General features: G+C 41.8%; 1 protein-coding gene across 1 annotated transcript in view; it reads left to right on the top strand.

The window, feature by feature from the left end:
* GAN (gigaxonin) overlaps window positions 1-13693 on the top strand; it is a 44003-nt gene extending 30310 nt beyond the window's left edge. Inside the window, exons 8-11 of the mRNA XM_032231452.1 lie at window positions 267-403; window positions 2189-2317; window positions 5847-5956; window positions 9042-13693. Coding sequence (XP_032087343.1) covers window positions 267-403; window positions 2189-2317; window positions 5847-5956; window positions 9042-9232 — 567 coding nt within the window. The 3' untranslated portion in view covers window positions 9233-13693. The remainder of the gene's footprint in view (window positions 1-266; window positions 404-2188; window positions 2318-5846; window positions 5957-9041) is intronic.
* Window positions 13694-16851: the final 3158 nt, after the last annotated feature.

Raw genomic sequence — 16851 nt, 5'->3', positions numbered from 1 at the left:
TATAGTTATAATAGTAATACACATATTTATGTATTTAAAGCACTCAAATCTTGTGAACTCTTCTGCTTTTGTTCTGAATTGTATCAGGAGTGGGATCCTTTTTAAACCATCTGTCGATTAATGCGCGAGGGGACTTCCCCTTTCACTTTTAGGAGTTTTATCATTTGTGTTACTGTTGTGTTGCTGCCTTTCGTCAGGACAGTGCAGCGAATTGACTCCCCGCCCTGCTCTGTGTAACGGACCTTGTGCATTTTTTTATTTTTAAGATCGGTTGCTATGCAGCTATGAAGAAGAAGATCTACGCAATGGGCGGTGGTTCCTATGGAAAGCTCTTTGAGTCTGTGGAATGTTACGACCCGAGGACTCAGCAGTGGACGGCCATCTGCCCACTGAAAGAGAGGAGGTGAGTAAGTTATTAAGATTTATTTAGAGGAGCCACAGTGGCGCAGTGGTTAGAGTGCAGTACTGCAGGCTACTTCTGCTGACTGCCGGCCGCCTGCAGTTTGGCAGATCAAATCTCACCAGGCTCAAAGTTGATTCAGCCTTCCATCCTTCCGATGTCAGTAAAATGAGGACCCAGATTGTTGGGGGCAAGAGGCTGACTATGTAAACCACTCAGAGAGGGCTGTAAAAGCACTGTGAAGCGGTATATAAGTCTTAAGTGCTAATACTGGGCCAAAAGCCATCCCTGCTTGCTTTGGGCCCAAGAAAGGACTAGAACTCAACAGTTCCCCGGTTTCTAGCGTGGTCCCCACTACACCAATTTGAGACTCACTCTAATTACAGAATGATTTTCCTTACCTGTTCTGTGTTAGAGAACAGAATGAATTTGTTTGCTATTTGCATACATTAAATATAAGTTCCTGTTTTGTGTGAAGTAGGATGGGCAAGCATCTTTTTTACTGTGCTTGAGGGCTGCCGATGAGCATGATTAAAGTGTTCTGCCTCTAATGGAAATTGACTTCCATGCCATTGTGACAGTGTATTAATGAAGCCCTGGCCAGAAACCTTATTACAGACATAAAGAAGAATGGGTAGCCAGTTTAGTGAGATTCCTTAGATCAGGGGTGTCCAAACTTGGGAACTTTAAGACTTGTGGACTTCAGCTCCCAAAATTGTCCAGCCAGCTGGCTGGGGAATTCTGGGAGTTGAAGTCCACAAGTCTTAAAAGTTCCCAAGTTTGGACAACCCTGCCTTAGACTAAAGTCCTTTGTTTGTGAGATGGTCAGCCGTAAAAATGTAGCAAATAAAGTAAGACAAATGCTGAGCTGTCATCCCCATAAGCAAATGAGTCTTATCCTTTAGACTGCGCCTGAGTTGTGCAGGGGAATAAGAGGGAGGAATAGTAAGGTTGCAGCTTACGCTAAGGAAACATTCCTACCCAAGCCTGGATGAGGTTGGGTGAAAATTGCTGCGACAACATGAGAAGGGGTTAGTAACATGCTCGCTGTTCTGACCAAGGCTTCTCAAGATTGTGAAGCTCACTCCTTGTCCCGACAAAAAAACCTTTTATGAATTTATTGTGAATTCTGCTCATTCACATCCGGCAAAGTCTGTGTGTGTGTGTATGTTCCAGCATAACGCTGGAACGCCTTGAGTAATTTCAACCAAACTTGGTACGCAGGTGATTTATTAATTCTTCTCATTCACATCCAGCAAAGTTTTTTAAGGGAGGATTGACGGGCACAGACCTTATCTGGTTTGGAGACCTGCCAGGCCAATATCTGCAAAACTTGGCAAGAAGTCAAGAGTCAAGAACCAATTAAGCAAACTAATTGTCTCCTACAAACTCCACTCCCTTTTCACTCCTCTTTTATTTCCTCTGGGAGGGGCCATTCATGGTCCACCTGTGGCCTCACTCCCAAGTCGGCTCCTGTTCTTTAACTGTTCCCTTCGTCTGGCAACTCTGCGCATGCGCACACTGGGAACAGGCTCCAGCTGTTCGCTTGCCTCACTCATGTCTGATTCTGAAGGCAGCTGATAACTGGCATCCAGCCCTGGCCTCCTCTCTGCCTCCAACACAGAGCCCTCATCAGAGCCTTCCCCAGACTCCAGGACTGGCCCATTTTCCTCCCCAACCTCCTCACTGTCTGAATTTTCTGCCAGCTCTGCCGGCTGCTGGGGCCCCCACAACACGTGCTGAGTTCATGCCCATGCTTACGTGTTGCATCTTCCCCTGCTTTTTCAGGTTTGGGGCCGTGGCGTGTGGCGTGGCTTCAGAGCTCTATGTCTTTGGTGGCGTGAGGAGCCGTGATGACAATCAAACCAGTGAGATGGTGACGTGCAAATCGGAATTCTACCACGATGAATTCAAAAGGTAAACTCTTTGCTCTAGAATGGAGTCTCATCCACTCTGTAAACGGCCGGCTGTTGCCTTGTTTGGCCCTTGGCAACTTCACTTGAAGAGCATTTATAAGAACTGCACTTGGGGAATTCTCAGTTACTCTCCCTCTAGCCAATAAAAGTTGCCTTTGATTGATTATCTCTGCAGATAATCCTTCTCAGTCTTGTCACTTGGTGTATTTTCACTTGGCTTGAAAGCTGGACCTTTGGCAGGGGAAGCAAATCATTGCTAAAGCTATTTCCCTTCAAAGGAAATGCATCTTGCGGCATTCGTACACTTGAGTGCAGCCTGCCGTCATAGAAAGAAAGTGGGTAGGATCATTCATATAGACTGGCCAGCTTGATTTTTGGTCTAAATCGACAATGATTTATACATTGCGTGGTTTCCAATGCTTGCTTTTATAGGGTTGGGCAAAACATTCAGTAGCTTCCCAGAACAGCAATCAATCAAATCTTTATTCGGTTGTAGACCAGCATGTAGAATACAGAAATCAGAGTTAATTAAAATGGAATGTAAAAGAAAAGTAACGTGGAGATAAATAGAGAGATGGAGATGAGTGGATAGATAGATGATAGATGATAGATAGATAGATAAATAGATAGATAGATAGATAGATAGATAGATAGATAGATAGATAGATAGATAGATAATCTGTCTGTCTATAACTATCGTCTATTCTTTGAAAGTTTAGAATATATCTACCTACCTACCTAGTATCTATCTAAGAATAGATGATAGATAGATAGATAGATGATAGATAGATAGATAGATAGATAGATAGATAGATAGATAGATAGATAGATAGATAGATAGATGATAGACAGACAGACAGACTATCGAAGAGAGATTAAAATTAATCCTACAGCATGAAGGGCAGAATGCTGAGGAATATGTGGCTGTAGACAGAGCATGAAAACTGCTGCAACCTTTGGAAGCTCATCGCCGCTTTGAAAGGTATCCCTAATTGTCTGGAGGACGCAAGGTCCGTGGTCATTAAAGTACAGGTAGTCCTCGACTTACAACAGTTCATGTAGCGACCCTTCGGAGTCAACAGTGACGCTTGGAAAAAAGTGATTCATGACCCCTTTTTCCCACTTAACAACCGTTGCAGCAACTCCATGGTCAGATGAGCAACCGACTCATAGTTATGACAGTTGCAGTGTCCCAGGGTCACCTTTTGCGACCTTCTGACGGGCAAAGTCAATGGGGAAGCCAGTCACTTAACAACCGTGTTACTAACTTAACGTAGCAGTGATTCACTTAACAACCCTGGCTAGAAAGATTGCAAAATGCGGCAAAACTCAACTTCATAAATGTCCCACATAACAACAGAAGTTTTGGGCTCAGTTGTGGTCATAACTCAAGGACTACGTGTCTTCGCAATGCAATATGTCTTATACTGCTGTTTACCAGAAGAGGGTGCTAGTGTACTATAAAAAGGCCGTGAAGGGTTTCAGGAAATGGCTACTAGAAGGAATTGATTTCTGCAGTCAACTATTTGTTTTGTGATTCTTGTGCTTCACTGTACAGTAGTTGAATGCCAAACTTGTTTTGGGGAGGGGGGATGTGTAACTCCTTAAACTCTGCACCAGGACTATACCAGTGGTGGGTTCTGGATCCCGTCGCAATTGGTACCCTAACAATTTGCAATCCTCTGATACCGATCCAAATTCTCGGCCGGAGGTATGGTAAGGCCCATCCTGTGCTTGGGCTGGCCTTTGGGTGAGCATTCAAAAGAATTGTGGCCAGGCTCTGTACATACAGGTAGTCCTCAACTTACAACCATTTGTTTTAGCGACCGTTCAGAGTTAAAATTTGGAAGATCAAAATTTAGATGCTTGGCAACTAGCATGTGTTTAGGACGGTTGCATTGTCCTGGGGTCACATGATCACCCTGTGAGTCACCGTAACGCAGTGGTTAGAGTGCAGTACTGCAGGCTACTTCTGCCGGCTGCCTGCGATTTGGCAATTGAAATCTCACCAGGCTCAACATTGACTCAGCCTTCCATCCCTCCGAGGTGGGTAAAATGAGGACCCAGATTGTTGGGGGCAAATAGGCTGGCTCTGTAAACTGCTTAGAGAGGGCTGTAAAAGCACTGTAAAGCGGTATCTAAGTCCAAGTGCTATTGCTATTGGCGACAAATACATTAATCAAGAATCATAAGATACAACACTTAGCGATGTTATCTTAGTTAATTGCAACGCTTGGTGATTAATAAACGCATGATTCACTTAACCACCGTGCCCAAAAGGGATCATAAAATGGAACAAAAACTCACTTAACTGCTTCGCTTAGCAAGGTTAATTTTGGACTCGAATGTGGTCGTAAGCCTGTAGTTGTAAGAAAATAATAACAACGAAGAAAGTCATGAACACAAATAGCAAAGCATTCTTGTATTAAACTGCCTTCATGCTGCTGCCTAGCCCTGTTTATTGTACTGACGGCGATTCTTTTGAGATTCAGGCTAGAAATATTTTCCAGAGGTGCTTCCTGAAATCACTTCGATCAGGAGTACAGGAAGTTGAGTGGCAAACCCTCTGTGTACAGAATTCTGTCACTGATTCACTCTATGAATGTTGGCAGCTATCAAATAAAACCTTAAGTGCAGCATTGACCAAAACAGGAAGCGTCTAGTCTATTTCTGTGCTTTTGGCTGTAAATTCTATAAAAGCCATGCCGTACCTGTTTCTGCAACGTGAAATGACTTGCTTGCCACCCAGGGGTTTTGAGGATATTGAATTTTGAGAATATTTGAGAACACTTGAGAACATTTTGACAACTTGTCCATGGGATAAGTCACTTCAGTGAGAAGCATAGCATCAGTTTAAAAACCCTTCGAAGGATTTTAGTGTGCTGTGTGAGCCATTTGTGAATTTCTTTTTAGAATAGAATAGGAATAGCATAGCATAGCAAGGAATAGAATAGCATAGGAATAGAATAGGGATAGAATAGCATAGAATAGGAATAGCGTAGCATAGCATAGAATTATTTATTGGCCAAGAGTGATTGGACACACAAGGAATTTGTCTTTGGTGCATATGCTCTCAGTGTACATAAAAAAGATACATTCGTTAAGATAAGCTACAGCATTTAATGATAGAGTACAAATAAGCAATCAGGAATCAATATCAATATAAACCGTAAGGATACAAGCAACCAAGTTATAGTCCTGCAGTTATTAGTGGGAGGAGATGTGTGATAGGAGTGATGAGAAGACTAATAGTAATAGCAATGCAGCCTTAGTGAACAATTGGACAGTGGTGAGGGAATTATTTGTTTAGCAGAGTGATGGCGTTCAGGGAAAAAAACCCCTGTTCTTATGTCTAATTGTCTTGGTGTACAGTGCTCTATAGCGTCATTTTGAGGGTAGTAGTTGAAACAATTTATGTCCAGGATGTGAGGGGTCTGTAGATATTTTCACAGCCCTCTTTAGATCTTTCTTTAAACACTGCTAATGAATGAACGTATTTTCACCTCTTAAAATGTTGCCTCTCTATCCAGGTGGATCTATCTGAGTGATCAGAATTTATGCATCCCAGCCAGTTCCTCATTTGTGTATGGAGCCGTGCCCATTGGGGCCAGCATATATGTGATTGGGGATCTGGATACAGGTGAGTGGCTAAACCGGTAACGTGATTGTTTTTTTTTCCTAATCAAACATTGCATTGCTACAAGAGAGGCTTGTCAAACTTTTCAAGGGTCATCTAGTTTTTTTTATTTATTACCATGTTTAGAAACTGCCCATCTCCCTCCGAGAGCAGCTGCAAATTAGACATAAAAACAGTATACCTATGATAATACAAGGCAGATTAGAACAGGTATAACATGTTTAAAATTCAGAATTAAAACGTGAGGGAGGGTTTTCAGGAGCTTTTGCGTCTTGAGTTAAGTAACTCTGCTGGATATGTGAGAAACAATTATTTTCGTGTTTAAAAATGTAAGTTTCTCTTCTGCAATCAAGCTACAAACATATCCTGAGTCACAAGAATGTCATTACTCCTCCAACTACTCTGTTTACATGTTTTTTAGAAAGCTACACTGACCCCCTTAACAACCCAGTTAATATGTTTTTATTTGACGCATTACTGTAAGCCACAATTTCATTCACCTGTTTTTGGCTTAGTGCAGCATGGTAACACACCGGTTATGTTTATATGATATGACAGTCAGGCCACTATGGTTCATTCAGCCATCCCTGTCTTCTATAAAACACACACACACACTTAGCATTGGATGTAAATTTGTTGTTATTAGTTGCGAAGTCATATCCAACCCATCGTGACCCCATGGACAACATTCCTCCAGGCCTTCCTGTCCTCTACCATCCTCTGGAGTCCATTTAAGCTCAACTGCTTCAATGACTCCATCCAGCCACCTCATTCTCTGTCGTCCCCTTCTTCTTTTGCCCACAATCTTTCCCAGCATTAGGCTCTTCTCCAGGCAGTCCTTCCTTCTCACTTGAGTTTCCTCTTCAGGATCTGGCCTTCTATGGAGCAGTCAAGGTTGATCTCCTCTAGGACTGACCGGTTTGGTCACCTTGCAGTCCAAGGGACTCTAATGGCAGAAAGTGTGTAAATTTACCTTTTGGTAAAGTTAAAGCAGAGAAGGGAGTGAAGAAATGTTTAAAATATTTCCATCCTAATATTTGATCCTAACTGCCTTTTCTGGTAAAACACCAGAAATGCTTAATCTGGTGGAAAGCAAGATGATTTGGGTTATCAAAAAACTAAACCAAACCACTAAAAAAATTCTTTGTGGAGAAAGAAACCATGAGAGTTTTAGAAACCAAGCAAATTCTTTCCTTGAGCATCATTGGGGAAGGAGACAACCAGTGGAAGCCCACCACAAGTTCATTTGTATCAATTATAGAAGTCGGACATGCCATTGGACTGGCATTTTTTTAAAAAATGTTCATTATAATTGATGGTCCATACCGATTTGCATTCTCAGAGCAGATATTTCTGCCAGTGGGTGATGGGTTTCTGGCATTCTTCATCAGGTTGGCACAGATTGCTAACAGTCGCTTAAAAACTTTTCCCGGAGTCCATGCTGCCTCTACTGAATTATGCAGCGTGAGTTTCTCTTTATCTTCATAAACAGGATCATTAGGAATTATGTCATCAAACAGCGCCTCATAGTCTTCCATTACTGACTATGCATCTGGCATCTTCCCAAAAAAACTATATTCAGATGCCTCAAAACCAGCCCCTTGTCAAGAGACAAAGCAGTTCACTTCCTATTCCTTAATTATTCTCTAAACTTTTACAATAAACTTAAACTGTTTAAGCCGATACGTAATTAGCAGAATAACAGAAGGGACCTTGGAGGTCTTCTAGTCCAGCCCTCTGCTCAAGCAGGAGACCCTGTACTGTTAATATTCTTGAGGTGTGAACTATTCACACTTGTGAATAATTCACTGGGTAGCTTTTTTTTTTGACTTGCATTTTTTAAAATTAAGTTTCATTATAAAACAAAAATACGAAAAAACACAAAAAGAGAACTGAGAGAAAGAAGTGCAAAGGAAGGCAAATACCAACGTGTGATGTTTTTAGTTGCAGTAAAGTACACACACACACACAACTACAACCTCAATCGTTTGCTTTGACAACATTTCAAGCCATTCCGACAATATCAAAATCATTCAAATTAGCAAAATCTAAAATCAAAGTTTCAAAGTGGCTTCCAAGTAGAAACAAAACTAAATAAATTCTTCTCTTTAATTGAAACCATCTTGCCATCTCCATTAACCCCCATCCGCTCTTCCACTTGTGGGTTTTAGTGTCTCTTTCCCTCTTCATGCGTATAAGATTCTCGCTAGCATCTTAACAGTCTATTTGGTTCTTAACTGCTCTTCTTTTTAAATGTCACACTCCTTATCATTACTTATTTCTAGCGCATCAGTATTATGGCAAATAAAATGTTTGTTTTATTTTTTTAAAAAAAACCCTTACAAATGTATAAATAGAATTCTTTATTGGCCAAGTGTGATTGGACACACAAGGAATTTGTCTCTCTGTGTACATACAAACCACAAAGTGATAGGTCGTAGATCATAGTTATAATCATTAATCATAAGATGCCAAAACAAGTGATAAGGTGGCTAGATTCTGCGCTGGGAATTCATCAGAAACACGTATCTAATCCATCATAGTTATTTTATACACCAAATGTGGCAAACCCTTTGTGCTCCTTATTCCTTCCCCCATTTAGTATTAAACTGACAACGGGACACACAGTTTTATGGATTGTAATTTTAGTATAGTTAGACCAGGTATAATTGACAGTCTGGGTTTTATCATAGATTTTAGTTGTTATTTATTACTTTATACTAGCATTTTTAATTGTATATTTACTGAGTGGGTTTTTTTTTTTTTTTTTTTTTTATGGTCTATGACTGTAATAAACGGAACTGAAGTGAAAAATCATAGATACCAGCAGGAGAAGGTATTAGGAAAGGTGAGAACAAAGATTAGAAAGGACAATAGCAATACAGCCGACGTACACCAGTAACTATTTTTAGGCCTAAGACAGCGCTGAGGGAATTAGTTGTTCATTTTTATCCACATCTATGGCTTCCTTTTCTAAAAGATGACGAATGCTTCTTTTACTGCATGCCTTGCTGTTGAGTTCAGTTTGGCTTTATCGTTTTCAAAGCTGCTCCTCCAACTTCCCAAAATTAACCCTGCTGTCCGATAGGTACCAGTTACGATTACGTTCGGGAATTCCGAAGAAGCACAGGAACATGGCACCCGACGAAACCTCTCTTCCCATCCTACCTTCGCCACACTGGATGTGCCGCTTTGCGCATCGCCAACTGCAAACTCTTCCGCCTCCAACTCCAGCAGGGGCTGCTCCTCTCCGTCCGCGCCCGCGTCCCTTCTCCTTGACCGTCCTTCAACGCAGCGGCCGGGAAGAGGCGAGCCCGGGAACGCCCGTTGTACTAATAATCGCTTTATATAAAATGGAGAAGCCAACGTCCTGCAAGCAGACGTTTAAACCGTATACTCGGCTTTGGTATGATAACCGTTCTAACTTTTCTTTCGTTGCTCGAAACGCTTAAGCCTCAGCCTGTCTCTGGAGCAACTCACGGTAGAAAAATGGAAGAGGTCACGTTACTTACACGTGCTCAGCCCTGCGGCTGCGGCTGTCCCTGGGCGTCCAACGAAGAACAGTAGTGTAAAAATAAAACCTGCGGAAAATGGGGCCGCATCTGCAGGATGTGTTTTCACCGAGGGGGGAATGGTTACGAGTTACAATGTTGGGCTGATCTAAGGAAGCCCAGCTGGCAGGAGATCTACTGAATGAAAATCGATCTCTCTCTCTCTCTCTGTGTGATGCCAAAAGAGACTTTTTTTTTGTAAGATCCACTGGGAGGAGGAGAAAACGGGCAGGTGGACTTTTATTTTCACCGTTTTCTTTGCAATTCTTTGCCCCGGAAGGACAGAATGACACGTAAAGCCATCGTTCACACTTTTTTAATTCCTAGGATTTTTTTTTTAGTGCAATGGACTTAATCTCTAAAACCAAGCCCAGCGTTGTGCCGTTAAAAAAAGGGAACTAAATATTATTATTATACTGTAGATCTTTATTATTTGTGGTTCTCCTTGAAGCTGTTGTGGACTTCAGGAGCGGATCTCAATTAATGAGTTGGGTGAGGATGAATTTCAGAAGTGCCATACTTTATTATGAATGGGGCAGGTAGCCCATATTTAGGGTGGGAGTGGGGGGGGAGCGGAAGAGCGATAATACAAGGAGGTGTGATACAAGATATCTTAATAATTTAAGATAAATATAAGATAATACAAGATAAACCTGATGCATAAACAATGCTGCAACGTTCCAGGAGTAGAAATATATATTCCTAAACGGCTGTATTAGGGATGAAAGGTGCAGAAGATAACTATTTTTTTTTAATCTTGTAAAGTGGGAGAGGGGCGGTGAAATTATTAATACATTTCAGACACTGTCTGGAGAATTATATGGGGATCCAACGTTGGTGGCGTAAAAATTACCTCTTTCTCAGAAACTTGTGCTGAATGTTGTTAATACTACTACAGTGAAGGTTTTATTTTTATTTTCCGTTTTATACGTTTTATTTTTTGATCATAAATATTAATATTTAATTAGACTACAGATAATTTGTTAGTCACACTACTGTTTACCTTTCTACTTAAGCGTTATTTTGTTATCTTGTTAATGAAGCTCTATAAACTAAAAGCAAAAAAAAGGGGGGGGGGGGTCACACCATTGAAATACTCCCATGTTCTTGCACTGCAGATTCTGGAAATGGCGCTGTTCCCCGTAATGGCATTGTTTTCCGTTGTACGTGTGTGCCCAGCAATGCAGATTATTTGGCCAGATGTTTACAGTAATGCGAACCAGTGTAATTTCTGTGGATGTTCTCAGAGCACATCTCAGGGCTGCCAGATGTTTCTGAACTACCGCTCCCATCATCCTTCGTGCCCTCGAAGGTTGGGGTTTCAGCACTTGTGGTTCCATAATGTGAAAGTCCCCATTCCTCCACGTTCTGGAGGAGGAATGTAGACCTCCAGATTGTGGGCCTTTCTCTTAGAAAGCCCATATTTTGACAGGAGGGCTGTCATCGGTATACAACACTAAGACTATAACATCTGGGGTTAAAAATCGAATCCTAAGCACATTTTAAAGTTTTGGTTCTCTTGCGAGAAAAGATCTGCTATGCATCCCTTCGTAGGTCTACTAACAGACCTACAACAATCCAATTGTGGAGGGCTTGCTTTCACATCAGACGTGCATTCTTACCATGTTCTCCGTGTGTTAGCTGGATCTTCTTCTTCCTTCAAAAAGTCAACACATTAGATAAAAGATAGACATTTAGCTCACTGTGGCCGCGAATATTGTTCCTCAAATTTTGCTTTTTTCCGACGTCAGAAGTATTTTGGAAAGTTTGAGAAGCTGCTCCTTGGAGCACTCCTCCACCTTCTTCTACAGCAGGGGAGTCCAGTTTTGGCAACTTTAAGGCTCATGCTGGAAATTCTGGGAGTTGAAGTCCACGAGTCTTAAAGTTGCCAAGGTTGGACTCCCCTATCCTCAAGTCACTCTGTCTTAGTGGAATAAGGGTCCTTTTCTTAGTAGTCAGCTATTTTCCCTCCTTACAATCCCCAGCCACTTTACCTGGCAATTTAAGGCAAAGGACACTCTTCAAGGTTTCCCTTGAGTTTCTTCTGGCTCTCTTGATTTAAACAATGGAAGTAAACAATACCCCAATCAAGGAACTTGCCAGATAAATCAACAGTAAGCAATCCAACCAAAGAACTTCTGAGATCGCCCTCACCAACACTTGACAGGGTAAGCCACCAGAATATACCTTGAGAGGGACCACCACTCCCTACTAGCATTGATGACATTACTTAGTTGGGCCATGGAGTGTCTGCAACAAAACAGCCAAGCTCAGAGAGCACCAAGGACCCTTCCTTCCCACCCTGAGCTACACAAATATTCTCTTTTATCTCTTGATCTTCTAATATCCAAAACATAGAGAATCATCCAGTTGGGATCTTCATTAATTGTCTTTCCTTGGGATTCCCTCCAGTATGATTCCATTCCGATGGGAGCAAAATAAGAACAATGGATTGGAAAGCATAAAAGGAACAAGAAAAGGAGAAGCATTTGTGCCACCTGCTCAGTTTGCAGAAGTGAGCTAAATGTTGGTGCTCACCCAGACAGTATTCGGTTTCTCCTTTTTATTGGCAGTTTCTCTTTTTGGGATGGGAAATGCTGTGTTTTCAAATCTGCCATTTTTAAGTTTAATAATTTTTAATTGTCTCCCATCCATTGGAAGCTCTCAGCAAGAGCAGATGGAGAAGCTAGCTTTATATTATTATTCCTTTGACTCAAAGCTCTCTTCTCTTTTCTCATGCAAACTCTCTCCTAATTCTTGCAAGGGATTGTTACCCGGGTGTACCTATAAAACAAGATTCCGTACCGAATGACATTAGGAAGGATCTTTTCTTGCTTTCCTTGAAAATTCAAAGACCTTGGGAGTTAATTTCGTTTCAAAATATTAAATGCAATTTCCTCGCTAACCAAACAAGTACAGTAAGGAGATCTGCCATTGCAGAGTGTTTCCATTTCTTTTTCTCTTAGAAGCCAGCTTTGGAGTTTTTGCATGGGAGGTAATTTACACTGCTTAAGCTGCAGAAAAATAATAATAGCACTGCATTAATGGCTACAGAGGGCTGGTTGGGAAAAAGTTAAAATGCGACTGATAGTCGTATAAATGATAAATGGCATCCCAAAACAAATTAAATTGGTGCTTTTCGAGGAGCTAAAACTCTTTCCATAGAGAAAATTCTGTCAGACAAATATATTCGGTTAGCCTGATTCATTTACTGGCTTTGGCCAACACTGCCATTCATAGAGAAAAGTTGTGCCATGATTCAGTGGGTTTCCCATCAGTCTGACTTGTGGTCTTGCAGCCAAATTAGATATCAGTCAATCTGCGTCTCGAAAACAGGTTGCTGCTGCCTCACTTTTACCTAGCAGATTTCTCATGATGATTTAAAAGGAAGAGATCTCCCCCCCCCCTCCCCTCCCCAAATCAGTTCTGTATCTGCATTTCTGCTGGGGGAGAAGTAATTAGAGAAAAGCAGACAGGAAAGTTTTCTCCTCAATACAAGTTTATAAATTGTTTGCTGAGTTTAGTTTTACCCTTTGAAAATCCTGTGGGTTTTTTTCTTCTTCTGTGTGTGTACACACTCACACACACACATACACACACACTTACACTTACTTTTGCAAGTACTGTAATGCTAGGCCTAGGCTACCACTAGTAGCTTGGAGAGCAGCTGTTTATATTTTATTTCCGGGTGTATTGCCATTCGTATATTTGGCAACCCCAATGGCAACTGTTTGTCCACCTTTGGCAAACTGTTTTTCAAAGTTTTGAAACATTAATGAGGCATTTTGAACCTGGCTCTCAATGTCCGGTTTACGATAGTCAAACATTAATTTTGTTTTTTTTTAAAAACGAGCATTCGTAGTGGCGGAAAGCGCCTCGCTGTCCTGATTGTGTTTGCGCTCTGAACGATTAAAACCGCATCCCTAGCTTCAAACGCGAAGATTTGTTCATTTAATGCATCTTACTCTCTTCCACAGTTACCTCAATAGTTTTCACAATCACAGTGCTGGTGTTTGTCACGCATTCCAGTAATAAAAACTTGCAGCGAGTGCCATTTTTATTTATTTATTTGTGGTTCTTTTTCAACACAGGTGCTGCTAACTCATCAAAGTGCAGGGATATTGGAATATGGAAGGGATACTGCAAAGCTGTTTAAACCAATGGTTCCCAAACTTGGCAACTTTAAGACTTGTGGACTTCAACTCCCAGAATTCTCCAGCCAGCAGAGCAGAGCTGGCTGGAGAATTCTGGGAGTTGAAGTCCACAAATCTTAAAGTTGCCAAGTTTGGGAACCACTGGTTTAAACGATAGCTGCGCACGCTCTTCTCCTTTGTCTTAATTCCGAGTCTAAAATTGCCTTGGGACGACCACACTACCTGGGCAGTCCTGTCCCTTGGGTTGTCAACAACGCCATCCTTGGAAATGAATAATGAGTTTAAACTGTCCCTTTTTATTTCAAGAGGGCTCTTAGGGCAAGTCAAACGGCATAAGGCTTAGGAAAGATGGCGTCCGCGCCTGCTCTCAGAATTGCCTCTGCTCAGGGCAGGACAACCATACATGCCATGAGTGATTGTTGCAATCATTGCAAGTAATTCTTGGTTCTTAGGAACCGTGTGTAGTTCCTGTTAGAAAGGGTGGCAGAGAACGGCAGCCCAGAATGGCCAACTGCCAATATGCATTGCTTGTTGTATTATTCTATTTTATTCGATGAATAGATGGTTGAGTCTCAGTCTGAGATACTGGGTGTGTCTAAGGACACCAGAGTCGGAGATCAGATGGAGTTGCTACTATATGTTATAACCCGCTTGTATCTTTTACTAGCTTCCCTTTCTCCATTTTCACCACTTTCAAAGGTTTACGGCTAAAACTGCATTTTTCCAATGTTTCTGCAGCACTCTTTGTATAGACTTGCAACACTGCCCACCTCCCTTAGCTGTGGAAGGATAGCTTTCAAAGCACATCTGTTGGCCTCCTTTAGTTTGTTCTGTCATTCTGCTTTAAAATATGAATGTATTCGAATTCTGTTCTCATTTAAGGTCAGGAACATACGTACTGTATTCTGAATGTGAAATGGACAGAGCCAACCTCACGTTGCTGTCTTTCTCTTTGTTTTTCCTGAAGGATGCATTTTAGTAGCCATCATTCATGGTTTATTTCTAAGGCACCACCTAGACTCCGGGTTCTTCATAATATCAGCTCATTGAAACAGTCCGTGACCGTGATGGCAAACCTTTTCTGCATCGAGTGCCAAAAGGTTTGCGCGGAACCGTCGTCCGTGCGCTCGTCGGGGCCAAACTTCTGGGTTCTAACGCGCATGCATGCCCGACGATCAGCTGGCTGGTGTGCATGTGCACACTGGGTTTTTGTTTTTTAGCACTGCCACGCACGCGAAGGACAGCTGATTGTTGTCAGACGCACATGCGCGCAAGTAACCCAGAAGACAAACAGGCAAGGCCACGCGTGCCGGGCGACATGGCTTCGGATGCCACTTTGAGCACGCATGCCATAGCATCGCCATCAAGGATCTATGAGCTACCAAGTTCTGCTATTATGGAATAAGTTTGAAATTTGTTTGAGGTTAGGTGGGGGTTTTTTGCTCTAAGTCTAGTCACTTACTGTATGATAAAGAAAATAAGTATTGAACTGCTAGAATTAACTAAACCACCCAAGTGCCTAATACGACTTGAATAGAAAGGGGGGTTCCCCAAGTGAATGGAGATAAAAAATGTCTTCATTGAGCTGAATATAATCAGATTAATTAAATGTATTAGAAATTATTTTTAATCCTTAAAATGTCATTGCCACCTGCTGCCTATTAGGTCGGAGGGGATTGCCTACTAACTAATGAAATACAGTAAAAAGTTTGTAAAGAAAGTAGGAAAACAAGAAATTTGACATTTGGCTATTATTTTAATTTGTCCCTGGTCAGTTGGATGCTGATCCTGTCCTGCAGTCTTTAATGTATAACCCTTTTAGAGAAAGAAAATCATTCCATTACACGATCAGTAGATTTGAAACTGATAGATTATAAATGTAAAACATAGCTTCTATTTTTATGTTCTCACTAAAGGTTCACATTCACTCTTGAGAAAATGTTTTGCTTTTAAATATTTGCAAGCTATAAAGTACAATAGGTATCGGTCTACCACTTGTAATATTACTAATGTTGTTGTAACTATGTGTAAGCCTGAGGACATAGATTGAACCGTAGTTGAAAACAATATCAATGGCCCGTAAGTTTTTTTACCCTTGAATTTGAATAGGTAACTGTGGCCAAAAAAAAAGATAAAAAAATAGCATGCAGATTAAAGAGGAATAATCAGCATAAATGCAAAGCTAAACTTTGCGTTGAGTATAATTACTTCGTCTTTTGTTCTGCTTGATGCCAGATGCCCTGACCATGGTCGTTAAGTGATTCATGTCGTTGTTAAACAAATCTGGCTTCCCCCATTGACTTTGCTTGTCGGAAGCCCCACCCCACCCCCCCGCACCTCCTAGAAAGGGTGTAAAATGGAAGTCATGGGACATCCTCCACAGTCCACACACCCCCAGGACACGCTGGTTGCCAAGTGCCCCAAATTTTGATCACGCGACGGTGAGGGCCAGCCATAAGCCACTCTCTTCAGCACACTCCTAACTTCGAATGGTCATTAAGTGAATAGTCAGTTGAGCACTACCTGTATTTATCCTTTAGATCTGGGCTCCCAGTTGGCCTGCTGTCAGAAAGGCCATCAAAAGGGGTTGCCTTTTGTTTGTTGGGCAACCTCTCATTCCCTCCCTCTTCCCTTCCTTTTCATCAGCACGTTTTCAGATTCCTAATTGCTCAATTCTGAGTTCTACCCTGGTGTGTGCGTATGTGTAGTAGTAGGCTTTATGGCAACTTCAAGTCAATAGCCCTCCCCCCATTTTTATCAGAATCCGCTACAGGCAAAACGATTGCAAGAATATTTCTTCCGCAACAAAGAAATGAGTCAGTTGATGGATGCCTTTTTGCAGCTTCCTTGGCAAACTCGTGTTTGCCTCCACAACTATGCAACCATGGCCAGACAGGGTGAAGTTTGGGGAAGGGTCTACATAAGGGAGAGGGCAGAATCCCTGGACCTTCTCTTGACCCCTTGCGCTAATTGACCAACTCTCTATGCATAGACGAAAGCAGTCAGTGGTGCTTGCATCGTTGCGTTTATTTCTTGCTGTCTCTTGTCAAACTCCAGCATCTGATCAAAACAACCAGTCTTCAAAGGGACTTAATTTTTATTTATTTAGGCCGGAGGTCTCCAAACTTGGCAACTTTAAGACTTCAATTCCCAGAACTCCTCAGCCAGCCTTGAATTCTGGGAGCTGAAGTCC

Source organism: Thamnophis elegans, chromosome 14, assembly GCF_009769535.1.
Source record: "Thamnophis elegans isolate rThaEle1 chromosome 14, rThaEle1.pri, whole genome shotgun sequence".
Classification (NCBI taxonomy): domain Eukaryota; kingdom Metazoa; phylum Chordata; class Lepidosauria; order Squamata; family Colubridae; genus Thamnophis; species Thamnophis elegans.
The sequence above is the reverse complement of the archived record's forward strand: the minus strand, read 5'-3'. Positions and strand labels throughout refer to the sequence as shown.